The sequence below is a fragment of the Ursus arctos genome, unplaced genomic scaffold, assembly GCF_023065955.2.
Source record: "Ursus arctos isolate Adak ecotype North America unplaced genomic scaffold, UrsArc2.0 scaffold_26, whole genome shotgun sequence".
In the NCBI taxonomy this organism is placed as follows: domain Eukaryota; kingdom Metazoa; phylum Chordata; class Mammalia; order Carnivora; family Ursidae; genus Ursus; species Ursus arctos.
This window is the reverse complement of record NW_026622941.1, coordinates 41352148-41378371: the sequence shown is the minus strand read 5'-3', so window position 1 is coordinate 41378371 and position 26224 is coordinate 41352148. Positions and strand designations below refer to the sequence as shown.

General features: G+C 46.8%; 2 protein-coding genes across 3 annotated transcripts in view; one reads left to right on the top strand and one right to left on the bottom strand.

Moving 5' to 3' along the window:
* Positions 1-515: 515 nt before the first annotated feature.
* DAZAP2 (DAZ associated protein 2) lies at positions 516-7728 on the bottom strand. Of its 2 annotated transcripts, none has more exons than XM_026501853.4 (4): positions 4463-7728; positions 3352-3470; positions 2701-2946; positions 516-1968 (listed from the first exon to the last, which is right to left on the bottom strand). In XM_026501853.4, the coding sequence occupies exons 1-4, from the start codon at positions 4473-4475 to the stop codon at positions 1840-1842; spliced, it is 507 nt and encodes a 168-aa protein (XP_026357638.1). In that variant the 5' UTR covers positions 4476-7728; the 3' UTR covers positions 516-1839. The 2 variants fall into 2 exon arrangements, with proteins under 2 accessions (XP_026357638.1, XP_026357639.1); XM_026501854.4 differs by having other exon boundaries at positions 2778-2946; positions 4463-4583.
* An 11576-nt stretch (positions 7729-19304) lies between these two features.
* POU6F1 (POU class 6 homeobox 1) overlaps positions 19305-26224 on the top strand; it is a 30185-nt gene continuing 23265 nt past the window's right edge. The window contains exon 1 of the mRNA XM_026501856.4: positions 19305-19585. The gene's annotated coding sequence lies outside the window, so the exon portion shown is untranslated. The remainder of the gene's footprint in view (positions 19586-26224) is intronic.

Sequence of the window (26224 nt, the reverse complement as noted above, 5' to 3'; positions counted from 1 at the left end):
GAATTAAGCTAAATCTCCTTTGAGGTCTTAATTGTATTGCCTCCCTTGTCCAAGCTCAGTTCCTCCCGAGGTAAGACCCAAGAGTTGAAGAATCAATTTTGACAATTCGTTTTCAGTATTTCTCCACACAGAATTTTGGAGAAACTGAAGGTCACCTTGAACTTACACAGACTGTCATACTAAAATATTTTCCTCAAGTCAAATTCTAGAGCAAGTTAGAATCAGTCGTTGCCTTATTTCTAAGTTTGTGTTCTGAATACCTCTGGCATAACAGGCTCTTAAGATTCTGAAAGAGCTTAGGAAGTAAAATGAAGAAAAGTAAAACATTTAGTTTGGGACTCATGAAAATGGTCAGATCTTTGCCTCGTACTCCTGAATTTATTTCAAAGGCTCCATTTAAAAAAACAAAACAAAACCACCGAGAACAGCAGCAGCACCTATCTGAATTCTGGGTAGGACGTAAAAGATAGATGGAGAAGAAATGTAAAAACAAGTTGAGTAAGGAATCCTTGAAGTGAGGTGTAATGCAACTTCATCACTTTATTCAAATCTTCAAAATAGTCTTTATTCTACATTTTTAGTATAAAAAATCCACAAGTTAAGTGCACCACAGTGTAGAGAGAGACATACAACGCTGAACTTCCATAACAGTCAATGGTACAGTCAAACATCACATGTACAGAACACAAAATTTAGATGAACTGAAATTATAAGATAAAATAAAATAAAATCCAATTTCAGAAAACAAAAATCAAAATATTAAGGATCCCTGAAATAGTCTTAACCCTAATGAGATTTCACTGGACTCAAGTCATTTTGTAGTGAGGGATTCATAAAATGACCCCACGAACCCAGCTGAGGAATTCTCGGGAGCCACGAGGGCCTACATCAGACGCTCCGACAATAAACGGTAACCAATTTTTGGATGGGAAGACATCCCCTAATTTGGCTCTCACGTCATCAGGCTTTTGAAATGCATCCTCCTCCTTGCCCCCCCGTTTTACACAAACCCGTTTACAGTACAGTTTGCATTGAAACCCTTTGTTCAAACAGAGCTCTGTTTTTCTGGCACCGAAGCAAATTTGGGTTTGGTTCATGGACGAAGAAACAACCTATGAGAAGGGTCCTAGAGGCACCCTCCACTTTTGCCTGAGGAGATGCAAAAGCAGAAGTAATGGGGCCTGTGCTCGGGGCACAGAGGGGGTTTCAGAGGATCCTTGTGAAAGACTAGTGAAAAGATGGCGAGTGGGGACAAGTGCAAGGAGAGAAGGAAGTTAGTTTGACTGGCTTTCTGTCCTGCACCATTGATTCAATGGAGATTGGCGGGAAGGAACTGGAAGACTAGGGGTGAGGGTGGGACATGGGGCAAAGGATGGAAAGGGAAAGGCAGACAACTAATGCGTTTCATTTATAACAAGTAATAGAAATCAAAGACTTAAAGGAGATTAAAGACCAATCAGAATAATTTGGCAACTTTAATTCTTAGGAAGATCAAAGTTCCCTCCAAACCTAATTTGATGTTTTATTACTAAGAGCAAAGACCAGTAAGGTACAGTATTACTCCAGAGGAATTAAAGGAAGATCCTTAGGGCTGCTTTACCCACATTCATTTTATGAATGGATGCCTCCCCTACCTCAAAATGCTTTAAGGAGGTACTGCTACCAATACATGGTTCCTTATTAAGTTTGAAAAGTGCCTGAAAGTTTGGGCACCAGAAAGACACCCCAACAACATGTGTCTAAACTGCAACTTCAGGTTAATATGACTAAAGCAGTTACATTGTGAGAAGTGCTGAAGGTATGTGATGTCTTTCCCGGCACAGAGGTGGCCTTGGTTCTTCACCAGATGGTGTAGCCACCATCTGAGCCACCCATGAAGAAGTTTCCCTTCCGCTGAGTTACGAGGACATTGGCTCCCTGCATGACTGCAAGCTGAGCAGCGTTGGGAGGGCATCCAGGGGGTGGAGGCTGGAAGGAAAAGACAAGGTTGATTGGGCACAGGGCAGCTGAGACAAGGGAGGTGGGACACAAGGGAAACAGGATCCGTTAGGAAGATGGCAGTGTGCTGACCAATTACATCTTAAAGCTAGTCCTGCCACCAATTTGGGTTGTAAAGCAGGTCTGTATTCTCTGTGAACCCAGAGATACAAACAAGAGCCTACCACTCATTCAAAAGCGTTCTCACCTCATTTTAGGTATATGGTTTTGAGTGGATGGCCCCAGGGAGGACCATTTGGGCTCTAATCCCTATCCGTGGGAGAACTAAGCCGGAAACAACTAAAATTTCTAGTATCTTTCTAAACGCTACTTAATAGGGATGATGCTTTCTCCATTTTTAATCATCATGGTTCCTGATGGAATGCCGTGCTGATGGCAAATTTGAAGTAAATGCTTATGGAATGAATAAGGAGTATTACTAGACCAGTTTCAAACTGGAACTGAAAAGGCAGCAGGCGGGACTCCTCCTAAGATAGGAAAACAAAGGCATCTGGTTAACTCAGACCCCAGGGAATGTGCCAGATGCTACTGAGTTGCCACAGTTCTCCTGCCCCCTCAACTGCTTTCTGCCTGACTACTGGGTATCAGTGGTTACACCAAAACCACAGCTATTAGCCAGGGATGGTGAAAGGATGAATATGTAATCTCTTCTGAAAGTTAAAACACACAAGAGCGGAGTTTTTCTGGTAAGGTCATACTCACAGGAATGTTGCCAGCGGTAGCCCCAGCTCCAAATCTGGCACCTGCATCATACCCTCCTTCCACCAGCACTGCTGAACCAGGTGGATAGATGGGACCAACTGGATAATAAGCCATAGGGATTGTGGAACCCAAAGGTCCAACAGCTACAGATTGGGCCATGGGAAGATACAGTGAGGCGCCAGGAAATGCAGCTGACATGGTGGGGACTGTGGCAGCCCCTGGGTGCACAAAGCTCGGACGATAGAGCTAGAAGAGAAGGGAACAAGTTACTTTACGACATTCCAATTTCAGATCTCTTTCATGAGTCAATTCTTAATTGTCCTTGTGCACATTACACTGTGAGTTACACAAACTGCCTTTCCACTGCCACTCAGTATTCTCCTAGGTCACTTCCTGCTATAGCTAATGTTAGGCTCAAGGAACGCAAACTCATCTTCTTAACCTCAGCCTGTGCCAAAAAAAACACAGAATAATCAGATAATGCATTCTCAACCCCAACAGAAATTGCTGAAGTATACAGTGCTTCAGACTATTCATGTGAGCACTCTCTCCTCTTCGTGGAGAGTAAATAACTATGTGGAGTCAGGCTTAGCTAAGGACTGAAAGCGGGATCCAAGCGTATTCAGTTCAAGTCTAGTAAAGTGGAAGCACCTCTGAGTAGGCAGGTGGGGCATCAGTATAGGGTGGAGCCTGAGGAAGATGCAAGGTCTGAGGGTACACTGGATTCCCAGGAGGCTGCACGGGGTAGGTTGGCTGCGTTGGATATTGACCTGGAAAACAAGACAAAAATGCACGTTGCCTACCATACAGAGCCACCAAAATGGCACAGAGCATACTGGGTAGCTAACCCTGTGGCAGCAAGCAGATTTGATTTCGGAGGCCAAGAAAACTACGCATTCTCTTTGCACCCTCATCCCCACTTATAGCTGAAGATGTTGGATTCTAACTGGACAGAAAGAGCGCTCTTCCATTAACATACTGGTGTAAGGGAAAGTCTAGCTGGACCCAAGTTTCTCCACCGATGCAAGGCAGGTCTGGGCACCCCAACGGTGGGTACATCCTGCCCCTGCTCTGGGTGGTCTTCACAAGCCTGGTGTAACGGCCCAAGACCCCGTTGAGTCATAGTGCTTATGACTATTTGCCGCATAGATGCCTACTCAAGGTCGACTTCCAAATAAAGTGAGTGGTGGAAGTGAACCTTCAGACTCGAGAGAAGATAAAGGGAAACGTCCTGAGAAACAGCTGAGGATCGTGCTCTGCCAGGCACTAGTACAATTACAAGAATCGGGAGAACTTCGGGCCACCATCGAAGGAAAAGGGGGAGAGAGAGACCCTTCTGGCCCCCTGGTCCGCCCACCAGCGCCGGCACCTCACTAGTTAAGCCCGGGCGCCAGCCTCTGGTTCCGGAGCGCGGCGCCCCGCCTCCGCCGGCTCTCCATTGGCCTACCCAAATCCCTGCTATAGCTCCCCATTTGCTCCTGCAGATGCCCATCATGACAAGCCTTTCCCCCCCCACCCCTCCACCCGAGCCCGCAGCTCCAAACTGCGCCACAGAGTTAAAGGAGGAAAGGGCCGGGAAGGAGCGAGTAGCCGTAGTTCGGGGATGACGAAGGCGTCTGGCGCAGCCGCCGGGACTGCAGCTGGTCCAGGAGCGAGGCGCAGCTCGCCCCAAGCCTGGCGCTTGGCGACCCTGGGCTCCGGGCCCACTCGCTCCAGGCTAGCACTATTCCCCCCGACGGCCCCAGCCGCCCCCTGTCCTTGCCTTTGCTGTTCATGGTGGCTGCTGGTCCGGTTCGGCTCGGCGTCGCGGACGGTTATTTTTTTCGTCCTCTTCCTGTTCGTAGTCACTTCCGTGTCACGTGACGATTCGTCCGCCTAGCGTCACCCGACGCCCGACTGCCGCTACCACCGGAAACCCCGCCCCTTTGCCTGGCTTCCAGTAGCTAGAGGGAGGGCTCTCGTGGTCCCGCCTACTCGCGCGCGTTGGGCCCGCCCCTTGGGTCTTGTCTTCCAACCCCCACCCGCGTCCCACGACGGGAAGAAAACCAAATACAGGTATTGTCTCAAAACAGGAATTTTTTCTCTTTTGGGCACTCGGAGGCAGAACCATTAAACTATTCTCCGGAACCTTTTTCCACCTACGCGCAGCAACTCAAGGTCACCTCACCTTGACAGCCTTTCCAAAAGGGGCAGGGATTTCTCATTGCTTCCCTAACTGCCTGAAATACGCTCCCCGAACCTTAACCTATCGAGCAGTTTCCCTCCTACGAAGCCCGATTTAAGCCTCAGCTCCGTCCAGATTTATTTTGCCAGTCTGGCTGTCATTGTCCTTTTTCAAGGTAGACCATCGGCGGAATATTCGTTGCCTTGTCTGTTCCACCGACAGGCTGCCAGTGTTTACTTGTGTCGCCGTCTTTCTTACCAAAGGCAGGGCGTGCGCTGCGGTGTCTTCCCCAGCAGCCAGCACTAAAACCGACACGCTCGCGGTTCCCAGGGAGTGCTTGTGGCCCCTGCCCTTGGTTTGGCACTTGTTACAGGTGACCTGTATGGTGCCTTGTGTATATTTTCTCTGTTTCGTTTCGCCCCTAACCTAATTGTCCTTAAGGGCAAAGATGCCATCCTTGAGCGCAGCAATTAAGATTTTCCTTACATCCTACATTTTATAATATGCCTCCTATGTGCAAGTACAGAGATGGAACTGAGCAAGACATTTTTAATTTGGTTCAGACTAATATTAGTATTGAAAATCCTATCATATTTACCTTTTCCTTTGTGTTTGACTCTAATCTTCCCGAAGGCGGCATAGTGTTAGATATTCACCCATTCAGCTTATTTGTGAAACACAAATGCCACGCACTGCTCTACGACAAAACAAAGCCCTTGCTCTCTTGAAGCTCACCTTCTGGTGCAGGGGCTTGCAAACTTTTTTGACCACAATCCACAATGCTATGGTTTAAATCATGACCCAGTGCGCGCGCGCGCACACACACACACACACATTTATAACAAAAATTTTTTTGACCTAGTATTTAATCCTTCTACATACAGTGCACTGTAGTATTTTCTATTCTCGTGTTTATTTTTTTCAAATCTGGTTGTGGTTTCTCATCCCACTAACAAGTCAGGACCCACAGCTTGAAAAACAGTGGTTTTTAGTAGACTTGGATCTCCAGAGCCCTGTACTTTTCTTAGCATGAAGTTTGCAGTCAGTAATTGGTCAGTAAAGGAGTGAATAAATCCTTGAAGGTCAGATCAGACAAATCTTCCCTGTATCCTAACTTTTCCAAATTAGATCCTAAATTGAGTCTACCCCAAAGCCTGAAACTGGAGAAGTCACTAATCTATCCTAACTCTTACCCTATGCTCAAGGCTTCAGAAAATAAAGGACTGAACCTGGGAAAGGTTTTCTTTCCTTATTCTCTCTGTGGCCCTTGGGGACCCTAAAATTGTGTTGACTGAAGCAGCCCGTGTCAATGAGAGTGTAAGAAGTGGCCACCAAATCAAGACACTAGTTCTGGTTCTCACTCTGTCACCGACTGATTTTGGTCCTCATCTATTCAGCTCCCACCTATCCCATACTATTTATTAATCAGATCTTGCACGGGTGAACTTAACAGATGTGTAATCCATTGTCCATCGCAGACTGAGGAAAGGTGCAGATCAGGAAACTGTATTTCAGAGCAGTTAAGTAGTTGAACTAAGTTACACAGCTGCAAAGCCAGTATTCAAACTCAGGTCTGTGACTTTATAAGCACTGTTTTTAATTTGTTCACATTGTTTAATCTGTTTACATTGTTTTTAAATCTGTTGCATCCCAAGGGTCTCAGTTTCATTGTCTGCCAAAAAGGTCACACAATCCTTGTGTCACCTCCCACTCTAGACTCTGTTTTAGGGAAGGAAAGGAGCAAAGGGAAGCCTGAGAGGACAGAGGGGAAGTGGGCAGAGCTGATAATCAGGTTGTAAGTTTTGGTCAGGCCCTACCAGGTGTTAAAAATTCAGATACTTCTACTGGATGGTAAATAGCCATTGCCCCAGATTGTCTCCCCAAGTACACCTCTCTGCTCTGGCCCTCCACTGGAGCCCACCCCCAGCCCAGGACCTAGCTCCAGCCAAGGCAAGTTGCCCTCAGATTGGTCAGTGCCTCCCCTGCAGGACGTTAGGTATTTTGCTTATCACTCTGGGACCTGGGCAGAGAGCAAGGGAGGGCGGAGCCAAATGAGGTTACCAAGAGAAATGGAAGGGTCACAAGCCACTGTTTTCTCTGGCAGGTGGGATTACGGAGCAACTGGCTACTTTCTTGGACAGGAGTCAAGAACCTTTCTGTTTTCTTTGTTCTCCTGGGTTCCCCCACCAAGAGGAAATGTTCGTTTAGGCATTTATCAGACATCCTTTCTTGAATGAATTCAGCGACTATTTATTGAGCACCTACTATGTGCCAGGCCCTGAGATAGGCACTAGGGAAACAGTAGTGAAAAAGCAGGCTTAGTCCCTACCCTCCCAGAACTCAGTCCAACCAATGAGAGAGACAGAGAAGTAAACCAATAATCCTAACGTAATGTGACTAGCGCTGACATGAGGACAGTGTGGGGTGTTAGGAGAACACACAGATGAGGTTCCTAATCTCTTGCACGGGGCTCAGGGAGGGCTTCCTGCTGGGAGTGATGTTTGATAGGAAATCTGAAGGCTGAGTGTAAGTTTAGCAAGTGAAGGGAATTCCTCCAAGAAGGAACAGCTTATGCAGAGAGCTTATGGAAAGGAAAGGGAGAATGTGGAAACACTTGAGTATGGCGGGACCATGGAATGGGAGGTGAAGTCTAGTAAAACGTGACGCTAAAGAGGTAAACAGGAGCCAGACCATGCAGGGGACCTTGGAGCTTGTGAAGGATTCCATCTTAAGGCATTGGATACTTGGGGGCACCTGGGTGGCTCAGTTGGTGACCTCAGCTCAGGTCATGATCCTAGGGTCCTGGGATTGATCCCACATCGGCTCCTTGCTCAGTGAGGAGTCTGCTATCTTAAAAAAAAAAAAAAAAAGACATTGGTTTCTAACTAAGGGCACTGGTTAGCCACTGAAGAGTTTTAAGCAGAAAAGTGACGTGATCCTGTTTTTATTTTAGAAATAGCTTTCTGGCTACAAAATGTAGAATAGATTAGAAGGAGACAAGAGTGGAAATATGTCTGGGAGAGCAGTCAGAATACCAATGTAGTAATTTTAGTGAGTGCTGATGGACGACTGGCCCAGGGAAATGGCAGGGGGTAGAAAGAAGGAGGGCAGCATTCCAGAACTACATAGGAGGCAAAAACGACTGGACTAATACTCAGGGTTAATGTCCATGACTAATTAAGAGAATTGATATCAGGGATGAAAACTACATAAAGCGAAAAGACAAATGACAAATTGGAGAAAAGATATTTGTGATTTGTATCACAAAGGGCTAATCTCCCTGTCCCAGAACTCACAGACATCAGTAAGTACAGGACCAGCCATCAGAAAAAGTAGAAAATGACGTTTGCAGACAGTTCAGAGAAAAGGAGATACAAATGGCTTTTAAACATGTGAAATGCTGTTCAGCTTCACTCTTAATAAGAAAAAGGCAAATTAAAAACCACACAAACACCGTTTTCAGATTGGTAAAATCCAAACATTTGCTAACTTTATTTGCAGTGCTGTGAATAAAACACTCTAATTTATTTCTTTTTGGGTTTTTTGAAGTTTTTTTTTTTTAATTCCAGTTACTTAGCATACAGTGTAATATTAGTTTCAGTTGTACAATATAGTGATTCAAGACTTCCATACAACACTGGGTGGTACTCACCACAACAAGTGCATTACTTTTTGGGGGCGCCCGGGTGGCTCAGTCCTTAAGCGTCTGCCTTCGGCTTAGGGCATGATCCCGGTGTTATGGGATCGAGCCCCACATCAGGCTCCTCTGCTGGAAGCCTGCTTCTTCCTCTCCCACTCCCCCTGCTTGTGTTCCCTCTCACTGGCTGTCTCTCTCCCTGTCAAATAAATAAAATCTTAAAAAAAAACACAAAAAAACCCCACTTACATTTAACAAGTGCATTCCTTCATCCCCACCACCTATTTCACCTACCCCCCAACACCCCCCTCTGGTACCCATCAGTTCTCTATAATTAAATCTGCTTCTCAGTTTGTGTGTCTCTGTCTCTCCATTTTTCCCTTTGCTTGTTTGTTTTGTTTCTTAAATTCCACATATGGTATTTATCTTTCTCTGACTACAATCTAATTTGATTGTGGGAGTGTAAATTGACACAACTCCTATTGGGTTTATTTGGCAATATCTGTCAATATTATGCATTACCATCCCCACTTCTTCTTCTTCTTCTTCTTTTTTTTTTTTTTTAAGATTTTATTTATTTGTCAGAGCACAAGCACGGGGAACCACAGGCAAAGGGAGAGGAAGAAGCAGGCTCTCCGCCAAGCAGGGAGCCCATGCGGGACTCATCCCTGGACCCTGGGATTGTGACCTGAGCTGAAGGCAGATGCTTAACCGACTGAGCCACCCAGTTGTCTCACCATCCCCACTTCTAGGAATGATCCCTACAGATATATTTGCGCTCATGAGACACAGTGTGTATAAGGTGTTCACTGCAGTATCATAATAGCAAAAGATTAGAAATAACCCATATGTCTAGGGCACCTGGGTGGCTCAGTCACTTAAGCATCTGCCTTTGGCTCAGGTCATGATCCCAGGGTCCTGGGATCCAGTCCCATGTCAGCCTCCCTGCTGGGCGGGGAGTCTGCTTCTCTGTCTGTCCCTCCTCCCACCCATTCTCTAATCTCTCTCTCTGTCTCTCTCTCAAATAAAAATAAAATCTTTTTAAAAAAGAACCCATATGTCCATCAATGGGGAATTAGTAAAATAAATCTTAGTACGTCCATACAATTAAATACTGTGTGGCTGTTACAAAGAATGAGAAGGCTCTCCAAAATGTTTTTTTAAATGAAAGGTTCAGAACAGTGTGGTTAGCTTGATACCTTTTGCAAAAGAGCAGAAAAACTAAGAATATTCATTAGCATTTGAGTAAAGAAATTCTGAAAGAATACACAAGATACCTATAAAAGTGGTTACTGGTTGGCATGGGGAGACGGAGGCAAAAGTGAGACTTTTCACCGTATACCTTTAAATTTTAAAAAATTTTTTGAACCATGCGAACTCTTATCAAGTCAAAAAAGTAAAACAATGTTGGCACACCTATTAAAATGGCTAATATAAAAAGCCTGAATATATCAGGTGTTAGAATATAGAGCTATTAGAACTCTTACACACTGCTGTTAAGAGTGTAAAATGGTACAACCACTTTGAAAACAGTATGGCAGGATCTTTAAAAGTTAAACATACACATAACTACCTTATGATCCAGCAATTGCACTACTACGTATTTACCCAAAGGATACAAAAGTACTAATTCGAAGGGGCACACATACCCCGATGTTTGTCGCAGCATTATCAACAGTAGCCGAATTATGGAAAGGGCTCAAATGTCCGTCAGTTGGTGAATGGATAAGATGTGGTGTACATATATACAATGGAATATTACTCATCCGTAAGGAAGCATGAAATCTTGCGATTTGCAGTGACCTGGATGGAACTAGAGTGTATTATGCTAAGTGAAATAATTCAGTCAGAGAAAAGACAAATGCCATATGATTTCACTTGTGTGGAGTTAAAGAAACCCAAAATAGATGAACATGGGCGGGGGAAAAAAAAGAGGCTAACGGTAAAACAGATTCTTAACTGTAGAGGTTGCTGCAGGGGAGGTGGGCAGGGGGATGGATTAGATGGGTGATGGGTATTAAGGCGTGTACTTAGTGACGAGTACTGAGTGTTGTATGGAGGGTGATGAATCACTGGATTCTACTCCTGGAACTAATGTTGCACTATATGTTGACAAACTGGAATTTATTTTTTTAAAGATTTATTTATTTATTTATTTTACAGAGAGAGAGCGAGCAGGGGGAGGGGCAAAGGGAGAGGGAGGGAATCTCAAGCAGACTCCCTGCTGAGCGTGGAAGGCGCTCAGGACCCTGAGGTCAGACCTGAGCCGAAACCAAGAGCTGGGCGCTTAACCAACTGCGCCACCTAAGCGCCCCATGAACTAGAATTTAAATAAAAACTTGAAATAACAAAAAACAATAAACAAAATAATTTTTTTTAAATTAGACATTCACGTACCATATGATCCAGCCATTCCACTCCCTTTAACCCAAGAGAAATGAAAGCATGTGAGCACACAAGGGTTTACCAGGGTATCTATACCAGCTTTAGTTGTAACAGCCCCAGACTGGGAACAACACAAATGACTGGCAGTAGGTCAATGGATAAAGATATTGCCGTGCAGTAAAAATGAATGAACCATGGATCCACACAACATGGGTGATGCCAATTATGCTGAGTGAAAGAAACCTGGCCAAAAAAAAACCAGAGAGAATGCATACTGTAGGATTCCATTTATATAAGATTTTGGAAAATATAAATTAAGCCGTGGTAACAAAAAGCCTGGGGGAGAGGAGACAGGAGGGAGAGATGGACTCTGGGAAACTTTGGGGGGTGATGGATGTGTTAATTATCTTGATTGTGGAAATGGTTTCATGGGTGAATATATATGTCAAAAATTATCAAATCATGCATTTTAAATGTGCGGCTTATTGTGTGACAGTAAAGGTGTTTTAAAAAATAATGTTGGGATGAAGAAAAGGGAAAAGCCAAGGATGATGGCTAATGAACTGCCAGTGTGCCTGGCAAGACAGACGCTGGGAGCAAAATTCGGGCAGAACTTGGTAAGTGCTGCAGTAGAGATGGGTACGCTGTGGGCTGAGGGCTCAGGGAGTCCCCTTGCCTCCTCCTGCTGGGTCCCTACTCCCAATCGGTCAGGCTGGGTAGAGCTATTTTATGTACCTTTATTGAACACCTACTATGTGTTCTGCTCGTGACTCCTGTAACTGCAAGAACAAAACCACCTCGCATTTTCCAGCCCAAAGAGGGAGGGCAGAGGTTTGTGGAAGAATCCAGTCAGGCTCTTTGAAGCAGCTTTTTGAAAGCTTTGGCTGGTTTTTGTGTAACTAAGGGAACAGGGATTACAAGATATCTGACTCAGAAATGGACCCTCCTTGCTCATTCCAGGCCAGCCTTTGTAGGAGAGGCACTAACCCAGCTCTGCATAATAATGCAGAGGGCGGGCTCCCCCGTGGCAGGGGCAGCCTAGGAAATCCTGCGGCTGTGTCTCTTCTTTGGGGGTTTTGATCAGTTTTTCTCAATGTGAAATCACAAGCTACCTGCATCAGAACCATCCCGTCCTCATTAAAAGTCAAAGAAATGGAGTAATGTTAACACACACCGACGTTTGCCGGTTTGGGGGTGGAGACTTCATTTTCTCCTTCAAGGTGTGTGTTTGTGTTCCCAAGATTACTTACTTTCCAAAAGACAGAAGAATAGAGCCTCATCTGCATCTCAGTCTGGCCAAGAGACTGGAACGGTTCTGGACTTGGGCGCCAGCCCCCGCTAGACTGTTCTGCCGGGTGGACGTACTGGGACACATGCTGTGTGGCGTCTTCCCTCCGTTTCACCACACACACTCCATTCACCTCTTCCAGACTGGATTTGTCAGATTTAGGGGAATATACTGGGGGTAGCTGAAGAACAAGAGGGAGGGAGGGCCTGGAGCTTCCCAGAAAGAAATGGAGATTTGAAGGAGGAGTTTCTGGGGAGGGAACAGACCTGAGGACAGGGAGCCAGGTCAGGGTCGGGGCTACACCCATGAAAGGAACAGACCCTTTAATAAAGATTGAACTTCTCAGCTGTTTTTCATTTGGCTTATAGGCAAAGTTAAAGGCAAATTTTAAGCTTTCCCTTATTCATTGGAATTCTCTTTAGTCTTCCCCCAACCTTCAGAAGAGAATACTGTGTGTAGTCATGTTGGGGAGAATTCACAGCTCTGCCCCACTGTGAATACAGTTGCATTTCATCCAGAGGAACCACACCAGGAGGTCCAGGCTGTGACCAGCAGCCAAGTGAGTGGCCCAGGACCAAATGGAACAGAAGGTCAAGCAGAAGATTTGGGAGACAGGCATGAGACAAACCTTGCCTTGCATTCTGCTTCCCCAAATACACTAGAAAGAAGTGACCCTTAAAATGGAGGGGGAAAAGAGACGAAAATGCTGACACTTGGGTTTCATATACATTATCTCCCTCAACACTTACAAAAACTTAGGAGTGAGCGTTATTCCCATTCTCCAAATGGGAAACTATGGCTTAAAAAAGCTAACTTGGCCAAGGTTGCACAGCTCGTAAGCGACCATGGTCACAGCTGAACGCAGATCCGTGGATCTGATTGGACTATAACATCCCCAGCTTGCTCCTGTGGCGGTGGGGGTTGGCAGTCACAGCAGCTAACTACCTGTGCAGGTCCCAGGGACATCTGTTATTCTCCATTCTATGGAACTTAGTATTATTTGATGCTTTCAAGCCTAGACTGCTTTTGCAGTTCACAGAAATAATCCAGATACAAAAAAAGGAAAATAATAAAATCAAAGGTTCATGGAAAGCATTGTGAAATGCTTCTATCTTGGGACTGGTGGGCTTTATCATCCAGAGGCCTTAGGAAGACTATATAAAGAACATGGAATGTGAAAGAAAATGTAGGCTCTACTCTTGGTCTGGTCATCACCAGCTGTCTGGCCTTAGACAAGTGACTTAACCTCTCTGAGCCTCAGTTTTCTCATCTTGAGCATTATTCCTACCTCACAGATTTGGTGTGAAGGTCAAATAAGAAGATAAATGATAAATACTCCTTGAGTTGTAGAATGCGACCTGTCTCTTAGTTAATGTAAGTACTCTATCAGATTTGCTGAAGCTGCTCTTTTATTGCAAGGAAGGATACCCCCTCTGGCCACTTCCTGGGCACAATCTCTATGCAAGCAGGAATCAGGGGCCTTTAGCCAAGCTAAATGAATGGTGGTTGATTCTGCCAATTTATTTCCTACTCCAGGCTTTCTTTCCCTCTTATCTACACATCTGCATGTCAGGAATAAATTTCTGCTTCCTACAATATCATTTTTTGATGGAAACTTCCAGACTTACTCAGATGGGAGAAAGGAGGGGGGAGAACAAAAGACCACATTTCTTCAGCATTTCAATCAACAACCTCATTTTCTTCTAACAGTTGAAGTGAACTTCTTATGAATAATGGATGATGGCCTGATGAATATGCACACAGCCTATTACGCCTGTGAGGTTTGGTAAATAATTTATGAGCTAAAATGTTCCTCACCTTGTTACTATACAAAAATTATGGGGAAAAAACCACATATTTACCCTTTGAGCTGGTAGGGTGATCTGTCAGAGTGACAGCAGCCTAGTACTACAATTCTACATCATTGCTAAAATTAAAGTAAATAGAATAAAATATACGCATTTCAGGGTGGGAGGTCTGTGAAAAAAAAATGGAGTATGCGTAGCCCTACTCTCTGTCACAAGTTTTCAAAAACTCTGGCTTCTTGGGGAAAAAAAGAAGAAGAAGAAAACCCTTCTGGCTTCTCACCTTAAAATATCCCGCATTGTCAGCGGTCCTCGGGGACCTTCTCCTTCATCACCCATTCTCACAAGGACTTCAATATGACAAGTCAAGATGGACAACAGCTTCCTTGTTTCCTGAAAACTGGCCGACCACAAGCTATAAGGTGGTAAAATTGAGACTCCAGAGATTTAAAAAAAAAAAAAAGCCTAATAGCTTCCAGAGAGAACAAGCAGGTAGCACAGAGAAGGGAATAAAGTGGCGGAGAAGCCCTTGGAAACGCATCGCTGTCTTTCGCCTCCTCCCCGTTGGGAGGCTTTTCCCGCTGACCACCCTGACTCCCTCGGTACCATCCTGCGACTCACGCCCACCTGCCCACCCTCATTCCCTTAGCAACAGCAGCGCAGCCTGTAATCTGGTGATTAGAGAGGGGGAGGGGCAAAATCAACTATGGACACAAGGAGGTGTTGGGGAAAGTAGGCGTGGGTCCTGGAGAAATGTGATCGTTCCACGACAATTTTTGAAGACCTGGAGCTGGGTTAGTTCTCAAGGCAGGGAAGACAGGACACCAGGGATTATTTGCTCAGATTTCCAGAGCTTTCCAGGAATGGAGGACAGTGCTAAGGGAGCCTCTTCCTGTCAACAGCCTCTTGCTGTCCCCCTGATATGCTCAGTGCTCGGAGGAGATCAGACAAAAGAGGAAATAAGGCCCTGCCCCACCTCTGTTGGGGAAACCAATATAGTCTCCAGAAAAAGAATGAAACCCTATAAACTACCAATTATATAATGAAGTCATTGGAACAATGATGTAATTAAAATAATACTAATTAGAACAATGTGCTATTATTCAAGAAGGCTTTTGGGAGGAGATAAACGTTGAGTGGAGTTTGCAAAGAAAGCAAGAACCTAATTAAACTGAAAGATTAGAGGTATATATGACCAGGCCTTCCCGATGTGGGCCCGGCCTGTCTTCCCAGCCCCATTTCGGGCCACTGTCACTGGCTGTGTTCCAGCCATATGGATCCTCTTTCGGTTTCTTAAACGCCAAGTTCTTCCCTGCCTCATGGCCTCTGCCCTGCCTCTGCTGTTCCTTCTGCCTCCTGCTTGTCCTGTCTTTTACGCTTTGCATTATATTTGACTCCTTCAGAGGTCTGCCCTGCCCTGCACCCCAGCGTTACTCTTTTGTACCACCGTGTTTTCTTAAACATCACGTGTAATGATATATTTGTGCTTATTTTTTTGTTTAATGTCTGTTTCCCTAGTAGACTATAAATTCCAAGAGAGCAGTCCGTTTTGTTTCCACTGGACACTTAGCACCTGGTGCACAGTAGATAATAACGATTTGTTAAAGAAATGCAGCCTCAGAAGGCTCGGAAGGCATGGGAAGTGGGAGTGCGGGAGAAAAAGAAAATGTGCGGGGCTGAGGAGACTGCAGAAGAGTTGTCTTTGGCATGGGAAGCAGAAGGAAGCCACTGGCAACATCTCTCTCTACCCATCCATGAAAATATTTATATTGTTGAAGCTTTTTTCTGATTATCAAATACATACTTATTCCAAAAAAGACTGTGCTGCAATGTTTTTAAAAAACTGTATTACAAGTGTTGGAGGGGATGTGGAACAACGAGAACTCTCCTATGTTACTACTAAAGAAATAAATTGGTTCAAAGATTGTTGAAAACTAGCAGTATCTACAAAAGTTAAATATATTCTCCAAACCTAGCAATTCCACTCCTCAGTATGTACCCAGGAGAAATGAGTGCATATATTCACCAAAAGACTTGTACGAGACTGTTCATAGCAGCTTTATCCATATAAGGGACAAAACCAGGAGTAGCCCAAATGCCCATCAATAGTAGAATGGATAAATCATGGCATAATTACGCAATGGAATATATACAGCAATAAAAAAAGAACAGTACTGCTAGACACAACAACATGGATGAGTCTCAGAAACGTATGTTGAGTGACAGAAGGCAGACGCAAGAGCACATACTGTCTGATGCCATTTATATGAAGGTCAGGAACCAGCAAAACTAATCTATGGTGGTAGAATTCAGAATAGTGGTAACTGGGAGTTTATTGACTAGCAAGGAGCACAGGAGAGTCGTCTTGGGTGTTAGAAATGCTCTTTTCTTTCTTTTTTTTTAATTATTTATTTATCTATTTATTTATTTATTTATTTATTTATTTTTAAGATTTTATTTATTTATTCGACAGAGATAGAGACAGCCAGCGAGAGAGGGAACACAAGCAGGGGAAGTGGGAGAGGAAGAAGCAGGCTCATAGCGGAGGAGCCTGATGTGGGGCTCGATCCCATAACGCCGGGATCACGCCCTGAGCTGAAGGCAGACGCCCAACTGCTGTGCCACCCAGGCGCCCCTCTTTTTTTTTTTTTTTTTTTTAAATAGGCTCTACGCCCAACATGGGGTTTGAACTCACAACCCTGAGATCAAGAGTCGTATCCTCTGCCACCTGAGCCAGCCAGGGGCCCGGAAATGCTCTATATCTTGTTGTGGGTGGTGATATAAAATTATGTAAAAATTCAAGTTGTACTTTTAAGACTTAGGTACTTTACTGTGTGCCCATATTAGACCTGAATGAAAAAATTAAACATACAAAAAAGTTAATATATGCTCATCATCAAAAATTCAAGCAATGTAGAAGTATATACAGTATAAATTAAAGGTTTCCTTTTTCCAGAGAAAACCACAATTAACATTCCGGTGTATGTTTCCCTCAACCCCTTCCATCACATCCATTTCTTTCTCCCAACTATCCTTGGCAGGGCGCCCGGGTGGCTCAATCGGTTAAGCATGTGCCTTCAGCTCAGGTCATGAACCCAGGGTCCTGCGATCAAGTCCCACACTGGGCTCCCTGCTCAGCGGGGAGTCTGCTGTTCCCTCTCCCCTTGCTTCTCCCCCCTGCTCAAGCTCTCTCTGTGTCAAAAAATAAATAAATAAATAACATATTTTTAAAGACTATCTTTGACGTCACGTCATTCAGAGCATTTGAGCTGTGTGAAGCACCAAACCAGGTCACACGGACCGAGAGTTTCTGCCTTCGTGTGACAACATCCAACAGCAAGACTGTGCCCCTCCTTCACGCAGAGTAGTAGGAAATACAAGAAGGATTAAGTCACACCCTGTGCTCTCGAGGAATTTACAGTCTGAGGGGAAAACCAGAGAGACTACAGACAGACCAGACAAAACTCCCAAGAGACAGAATACCATGACATGTGTCAGAGGCGCACAAGGCCATTAAAATGGATGCGACTATGGGACACCTGCGTGGCTCAGTCGGCTAAGCGTCTGCCTCCGGCTCGGGTCATGATCCCAGGGTGCCGGGATCCAGCCTGCTTCTCCCCCTGCTTGTGCTCTCTCTCTCTGACAAATAACTAAATAAATACAATCGGTTTTTAAAAATGGTTGCAACTGTAGAGAGCTTATGGTTTTCAGAGAGCTTTCACATACATCCTCCCTATCCTCACTGTTCAACTTCTTAACCCTCTGAAGTCGAGATCATAGATAGCATCCTCATTTTATAAGTAATGAAGAAGTGAAATTACTTGCCTGGACTGTGAGCAGAAGAGTTGGGACTCACACCTAAATATTCTGACTCCTAATCCATTGGCTTCTTATAAATCTGCCACCAGCCTTACCTCCTCGCCCTCGGGTAGAAACAGCAAACGGATAGAACCCCGAGCCCTGCTGGCCAGGCAAATGATAACGTCAGGCCTCAATGGAAGCTTTCGTGAGCAGGACCTCTGGGGGTGAGCAAGCGCCAGGCAGCCAGGCAACATTCTGGAAAAGTGTGTACTAGTGCCGGTGTGGAGCCACCTGGGCTGCTCCCCCTCTTCTCCTCCCCTGCAGTGTCTTCCACCAGGGGGCTTCAGGAACAGTCCTGGGCGGGCTGGGGCTCCACTTCCCTTCTCCTCACACTATGGAACTTTCTCCCCGCTCTCCATTAACCACCAAATTGGGGAGGGAGGGCAGGCGGGGGCGGGGGGGAGGGAGGGCAGCCCAGACGGACAGCAGGCCGCCTACCTTGAGGGATCCCCAGTCTGAATTTACAGAGCCTCCCGACTCAGTTCTTCTCCCCTCATTCCTTTTCTTCCCCTTTGGTCTTCAACTCCTTCCTCTTCCACTTGTCAACTACCTCTCCAATCTGCTCTACCCTCGGCCCCAAACTCTTCCAATCCCTTCCCCTTCCCCTACCTTCAAAAGCCTCTAGATAAACCAAACCGTCTGCACCATCACCACCAGCAAAGCACAACGTTGTTCTTTTTTTCTACTGAACTTTTTTTTTCTTTACATTTTCGTGGCTATTTGGATAAGAAGGCAGGGAAGTTGTCTTTAGACAATACAGCCCACAACCAACCGCCACTGGGGTGAGGCGGAGGGAGCATTCAGGACCTGGGTCCCCTCCCTGAAATGGAGCCGGGGCACAACCAACTGGAGGTTCGACGCTGCCTGAACGGCCGTCTGAGCCCCCCTCCGGTCTTGCACTGGGGTTCTGGCCTGGGGTTTGGGAATGGCCTGAACTTGACTTTCGGCGATGAGGCGCGCAGTTGACTAGACAGGAAAGGCGGCGGTGGCTGGGAGTCACCGCCCCAACCCTAGACTGAACGGAATGTGGCATAGGGTGACCACTTCGGACTCCCAGGCTCCTGCTCGCTCTCTCGCACCTTCCAAAATGAAACCACCTCGAGCGGCACCTCCGAGGGGGCTGCGTGACCCGCCCCACGGACCCTCCACTCCAGCCCGGGAAGAGAGCCCCTGGGGCCTCCCGGCGTGACCGAGGGCTGAGGGTGCCCACCCCACCCCCACCCCTCCTCTTTCCCGGCTCCCCAGATGCCCTCCCTTCCTCCACCGCCCGCCCAGCCCGCCGCCCCCGGCGGCTGGCGCGCGCGGTGCAGCATGCGGCAAAGCTCTTTGCATAAATTATGCTCATGACGCAGCAGCTAAAAAAATCCAAGTAGCAGAAGGAGGGAAAAAAGGGGGGGGAAGAAAAAAGGGGGGGCTGTGGAAGGGGGAAAAGAAGAAAAATATATATACCTGCCCGCCCCCCCCCCGGGCTCCCCCTTCCCGCTTCCCGGCCGCCCCCCTCCGCCCAGCGCAGCCCGCGGAGTCCCCTTCGGCTCTGCCTAGCCCGGCCTGGGGGCCCGGGGGTGGCGGCGGGTCCCGACCGGCTCCCGGGCCGAGCCGAGCCCAGCCAAGCCGCACTGGCTTCTTTGTCTGCGGGCGGCGGCCGCCCGGCCCCGGCCCCGGCCCCCTGGCCCGAGCTGTGAGATGAATCTCTAATCGGTGGCCGCCGGGCACCCGGGGCGAAGGCGGCTCGGGCTCGGGCTCCGGTAAGTAGCGGGGTCCGGGGCGGGGAGGGGTTTGCACGGAGGGGGAGGGGGCCGGGCAGGGGAGGTTTCGGGTTTGGTTAATATGCAATGCCCGTAATTAGCATAATTTATATATTTATGATAAAGAGAAAAAATGCCGCGGGGCCGGGGTGCCGGGATGCCGGGCCGGGGCGGCGGGGAGCTCTGGGAATGAGACTGCGCGCGGCCGCCCGCCTGGGGCCGGAGACCCCGGGGGCCGCGCCCTCGCCCGCCCGGGGGCCGGCGGGGACCGGGGCAGGGGAGGGGGCGGCCGCCAGGTGGACCCCGTGGGGAGCTTGGACCTGGCCCCTCCCCTGGAGCCCAGGTGGGATACGGCCCAGAGCGGACGTTAGACACAGACCCCGTGGCGACCGGAGCGGATTCCCGCCCCACCGGCGAGCCCGGACGCCTGGGTTCCCGGCGGTTAAGGTCAACTGAGTCAGCCTGGGCGACCTGTCACAATTCTCCCCAGCCACAGTACACTGGGAGGACTGGTGGGTCTCGGGATTAGGAACCCAGACGTTGCTGGAAGCGTGGAGGGATGGTGGGAGGGTCACCATCGAGCAGAGCATGAGCACTTCATAAATATTTAATAACAGTATTATTATTAATAAATAGTCATAATAATGGGCCCGCTATGTGCGTCCTGGCCATTCTCACCTGGCAAGGCCAAGGGAGCCCCGGGTGCCTTGTAATCCCCACGTTAGCGTTGGGATCCCCCACTCAGCGGTGATTGGAAGCCTAAAATCACAGACTAGCCGCTGCTGCAGAGCAGGGGGAAATGAAACACGGTCAGCGAGCCTTTCTGGGCAAATGAAAAGAAGTTCTTCGCAGAGATTTTAGCCTCATCTGCCTTTCCAGATTCCTTGCTCCAAAAGTAGGGGCTGGTCTTTAATTGTTCATGGACGTATATCCCCCTCCTCCCCTTATCTTGGTATTCTAAGGCAGCCGACAGTGACAAGCAGGGCCTTTCTGAGGAGTCATTACATTTATTCCATTTTGATTGAAGTCCTGGTGCTCAGGGTGGTAGTTCTGTGACCTGTTTTTTGTTTTTTTGTGTTTTTTTTAAAGATTTTATTTTATTTATTTATTCGACAGAGATAGAGACAGCCAACGAGAGAGGGAACACAAGCAGGGGGAGTGGGAGAGGAAGAAGCAGGCTCCCAGCAGAGGAGCCTGATGTGGGGCTCGATCCCATAACGCCGGGATCACGCCCTGAGCCGAAGGCAGACGCTTAACCGCTGTGCCACCCAGGCGCCCCTGTTTGTTTTGTTTTTGTATATGTGCAGTAGAACTTCATTTTGTTCATCGGTCGAACAAAAATACCTAGTACGTGCCATGCTCTGAACAATACAGATAGAACTTCCCTGTCATGGAGTTTTCATTTCAGGTTAGGTGGTGGTGGTGGTGGTGGTGGTGGTGGTGGTGGTGGTGGTGGTGGTTAGGGGTCAAGGGAAGGCAGATTGTAAACATGAAAGCGTACAAGGTAATTCCATCACGTGATAACGTGTGCGCGTGTGCGTGTGTGTGTGTGTGTGTGAGAGAGAGATGAGCTATTTCTTCTCTATTGAAGGTACTACCTAGGAACTAAGAAAAAGTGAATCAGAAGAAGTTTGCTTCCCTAAGGGTTCTCTGCATTACGAAGGAACGTGGGATAAAATCATATTCCTCTCCCCAAGATGTACTGGCTATAAGATCGTAATAGCAATGTTTTATAGTTTTTAACACTTTACAATTGAAAACATTTTTATACGCATGCTTTACTTCAATGAAAAATAATAACAATTATTATTTTACTGAGCCTGGGTGGTTCAGTCGTTAAGCATCCAACTCTTGATCTCAGCTCAGGTCTTGAGTCAGGTTGTGAGTTCAAGCCTTGCGCGTAGAGCCTGCTTTAAAAGTAATAATAACACTAGTAGTAACTGTTACATAGTGTTTGCTGTGTGCCAGGCCCAGTTCTAAGTGCCTTACATAAATGTTAACAATTTATTTATTTATTTATTTATTTTTTTAAAGATTTTATTTATTTATTCAACAGAGATAGAGACAGCCAGCAAGAGAGGGAACACAAGCAGGGGGAGTGGGAGAGGAAGAAGCAGGCTCATAGCAGAGGAGTCTGATGTGGGGCTCGATCCCACAACGCCGGGATCACGCCCTGAGCCGAAGGCAGACGCTTAACCGCTGTGCCACCCAGGCGCCCCTAAATGTTACCAATTTAATCCTTACAATAACCCATGAGGTGGGTACTATTATTTAGCCCCATTTTACAGATAAGAAAACTGAGGCTTAGGGCGATTACCCAAGGGGAAGCAGTACCCAACCTGGGTCTTCTACCTTTAAGCCCCAAGCTATTTCTGTGTCAAAATGAAGGTCAGTGAGGCCACAGAGGGAATGGGAGGGAAGCTGGATTGCCACATTAGGAAGGGTAAGTGTGGTTACGGTTCTCCAGAACTTACTGCTACTTCTTTGAAATAATTTTTAAGTGGTCCTAGGACTGTAAATGAGGGCAAAAAAATCGAAATAGGATCTGTGTTTTGAGGGAGAAGGTGGGAAATATGAGGAGAGCAAGTGATATGACCTGATTTCTTAGTTTGTATTTTTGGCTCATAGTCATGGACACCCCCCCCCCCCCGGTTATATACCATATTATACCAGGCACTGGGGTATGTTAATAAGTAGATATGTCTTGGAGCTTACAGGCTAGTAAGGGAATATTCCTACTTTTTATTTTTCACATTTAGTTTGCCCCCTCCCTTCACCCTGCCTGGGATGAATCATGTTTGGGCACAAGGGAAAGGGAACAGGAGGAGAAACTAAATATAAACGTGTCCTTATTAAGCTAGTGTTTACTGTTTGTCTATATATGTCTAAGATTATACAGGATAGTTTGGAAAGGGGGAATTAAAGTTGTTCACTACTTTCCTATCTTTTTCTCCTTCCCTTTTTTCTGGCCCATGTGAATGCCTACCTGGTCTGTCAACAGCTTACCAAGCTATTTATCTCTGCTCATGGATGGGGGTGGGAGGGTGCTGGAGGAGAACTGAGTTTCCATTTTACAATGTGTCCTGATCCTTGGGGGCCAAAATAGGCCCCTTACAATTCCAGAGAGGAAGTTTGGTGTTGTGTTAGGAGGATAGGGGTCTGGGACAGGTGGACACTGCACTGAATTTTGAATCTGCCGTTGACTTTCCTATGCCCTTGGGCAAGTCACCTGACCTTTCTCTACCTCCATTTCCCTGTCAATAAAACTGGGGATCATAATAAGACCACCACGCTAAGCATTTCACTTACATGATCTCGTATCACTGTTATAACAACCCGATGAGGTTTTCCCATTTAATCACCATTTTATTTATTTTTCCTTAAAGATTTTATTTTTTTATTTGAAAGAGAGAGAGCATGAGCCGGGGCGGGAGGGGGGCAGAGGGAGAGAGAGAAGCAGATTCCCCACTGAGCGTGGAGTGGGGGATCCCAGGGCCCCGAGACCATGACCTGAGCTGAACTCAGGGGCTTAACTACTTAACCGCCTGAGCCACCCAGCCCCCCTTAATTTCCTCATCTTTAAAATGCCGATTAGGGGCGCCTGGGTGGCTCAGTAGGCTAAGCATCTACCTCCGGCTCAGGTCACGATCCCAGGGTCCTTGGATCGAGCCCCACGTTGGGCTCCCTACTCTGTGGGGAGTCTGCTTCTCCCTCTCCTTCTGCCCTTCCTCTCCTCCCCCCACTCATTTTTGCTCTCTCCTTGTTCTCTCTCTCTCTCTCTCCCAAATAAATAAATAAAATAATTTTTTTGAAAAAAAATTTTAAAGATTTTATTTGTCAAAGAGAGAGAGAGCGAGCACAAGCATGGGGAGAGGCAGGCAGAGGGAGCAGCAGACTCCCTGCTGAGCAGGCAGCTGGATGCGGGACTTCATCCCGGGACCCTGGGATCATGACCTGAGCCGAAGGCAGATGCTTAACTGACTGAGCCACCCAGGCGTCCCTAAATAAATAAAATCTTAAAAAAAAAAAAAGATGAGGAAATTAAGTTTCAGAGAGATTAAGTCAATTGCCCAAGATCTCACAGCTATTTCATGGCCAAACTGGGATTTGAGTGTAGGTTTCCCTCCAAAGCCTATACTCTTACCTCTCTTTAATCCTCAACTTTCTATCTATAAAAATGGGAGTAATAATAGCTAATTGTTCTTAGCGTTTTATACAATAATTCCGAGGTAAGGTTTCCTATTATGTATCCCTCAGAAAACAGAGAAGTGACCTGCCCCCCTGTGGAAAGTCACACAGTTGGTCAAGTTTCAGTGTGTGTTTGCACTATGGTCTGGGGGCGCTGGTGTCAGAATTGAGTAATAATAGTTAATATACATTGACCCCTTATGCGATTTACTGTAATGCTAGCCCTGTTTCAAATATGATAACTGAGGCATAGAGAGGTTAGGTCCTTGTCCAAGGTCTCACAGCTAAGAAATCTTAACACTGAGAGATGACTCTAGCTTCTTAACTGCTGCCACTAAACTGAAATGACATCATGTATGTAAATTTTTATAACAGCTGCCATTTTCTGAGCCTTTACTATGTGCCAGGCATTGATCTAAACTTTTTACATGCATTAATTTTTTTTTTTTAATTTTACAGAGGGAAATAGCGGGAGAGGGAACACAAGCAAGGGGAGTGGGAGAGGGAGAAGCAGGCTTCCCGCTGAGCAGGGAGCCCGATGCGGGGCTCGATCCCAGGACCCTGGCATCAAGACCTGAGCCGAAGGCAGACGCTTAACGACTGAGCCACCCAGGTGCCCCTACATGCATTAATTTATTCAACCCTCGCTATAACCCTAGGAAGTCGGTGCTAGTTCTCTCATCTTTTCCGATTAAGAAACTGAGGCACGAAAGTTAATCATTTGTCCTGAGGCCCACAGCTAATAAATACCAAAGCTGAGATGATGAACTCGACAGTCTGTCTCCAGAGGGTGTTCATGATAATACTGTGTGTAAAGGGCGTGGGTCCCCATAAACTAGCAATGATTATGACTCTTCAGTAGGTTTAAGGAGGGAAATCTGTCGTGGGACCAGAAATGGGGAAGGATGGGGGGACATGCAGAAAATCCATCAGGCAAGAATGACTTAGAGGTGGCAGCCTCTCTGGAGTCTGGCAATTTAAGAAAAGGGCCGATAATACTTGTGTGCGGGGATGTGGTGTCCTTCGCACCAGGTACTAAAGCGTGTGGACCAGCGTGGTGCTGTCAAGTCCGGAGTTCTGGGCCTATTGGAAGGGAGAGCCCGTGGGATTCGGTGAAGGAGCAAATGTGAATAATAAGAGAGAAGGCAAGGATGATGGCAAGGTTTGTGGCCCGAGCATCTATGGAAGGATGAAGCTGCCCGTGGGCTGAGATGGGGAAGGCTGCATGCGGGTGGGACAGGTTTAGGGGCGTCTGGGCGGCACAGTCAGTTAAGCGTCTGACTCTTGATCTCAACTCAGGTCTTGATCTCAGGGTCGTGAGTTCATGCCCTGTGTCGGGCTCCACATCGGGTGTGGAGCCTACTTAAAAAAGAGAGAGAAATCAGGAGTTTGGTTGTGAACATGTTGAGGACGAGATGATACGAACAATCGGTAGGCGTTTGGGTATCTGAGGCTGCCGTTCGCAGATAAGGTCCCAGCCGGAGATTGAGATTTGGTCCTTGTGTGACTGAGTGAGCCCATCTAGGGAAGGGGTAAAGCGTTGATGGCACCGCCCAGCTCAGCCCCAGTTACCGATCTGTGCCGGTCTCCTGCGTCCCGGCATTGTGTTCCTTTTGATTGGCAGCTCTGAAAGAGGTAGGTGCAGACCCAATTTAAATGTCAAAGTAGCTCAGCGCTGGACGGACTGATGCCCACAAAACCTAGCCTGAGAGAATTAAGACAAATTTTTGAAGGGTGATTTCCTAGAATAAATGTGGCTTTCTTTCTTTTTCTTTCTTTCTCTCCCTTTCTTTCTTTCTTTCTTTCTTTCTTTCTTCTTTCTTTCTTTCTTCTTTCTTTCTTTCTTTCTCTTTCTTTTTCTTTTTCTTTCTTTTTCTTTCTTTCTTTCTTTTTCTTTCTTTCTTTCTCTTTCTTTCTTTCTTTCTTTTGTAAGATTTTATTTATTTGAGAGATAGAGTGAGCGAGAGAGAGCCCATGAGCGGGGGGTGGGGGGGAGTTGGGAGAGGGAGAAGCAGGCTTCCTGCTGAGCAAGGGGCACGATGTGGGGCTCCATCCCAGGACTCTGGGATCATGACCTGAGCCGAAGGCAGATACTTAACCAACTGAGCCACCCAGGTGCCCCAATGTGGCTTTCTTTCAATTGATTACAGGTAAAGCTGATTCAGCTTAAGCAGCCATTCCTTAGAGCCCACTAACTTCACGAAGAGGCTCTCCCAGCTCCAAAACGGACTGTAGACTGAGAAGGTATCTTACACCTTGAAAACCTCAACCACGTGAAGTGTGAAGGGAGGGATGAAAACCACAGAAACGAGGGGCACCTGGGTGGCTCAGATGGTTAAGCTATCCATGATCTCCAGAGTCCTGGGATCAAGCCCCACGTCGGGCTCCCAGCTCCGCGGGGAGCCTGCTTCTCCCTCTGCCTCTGCCGCTCCCCCTGCTTGTGCTCTCTCT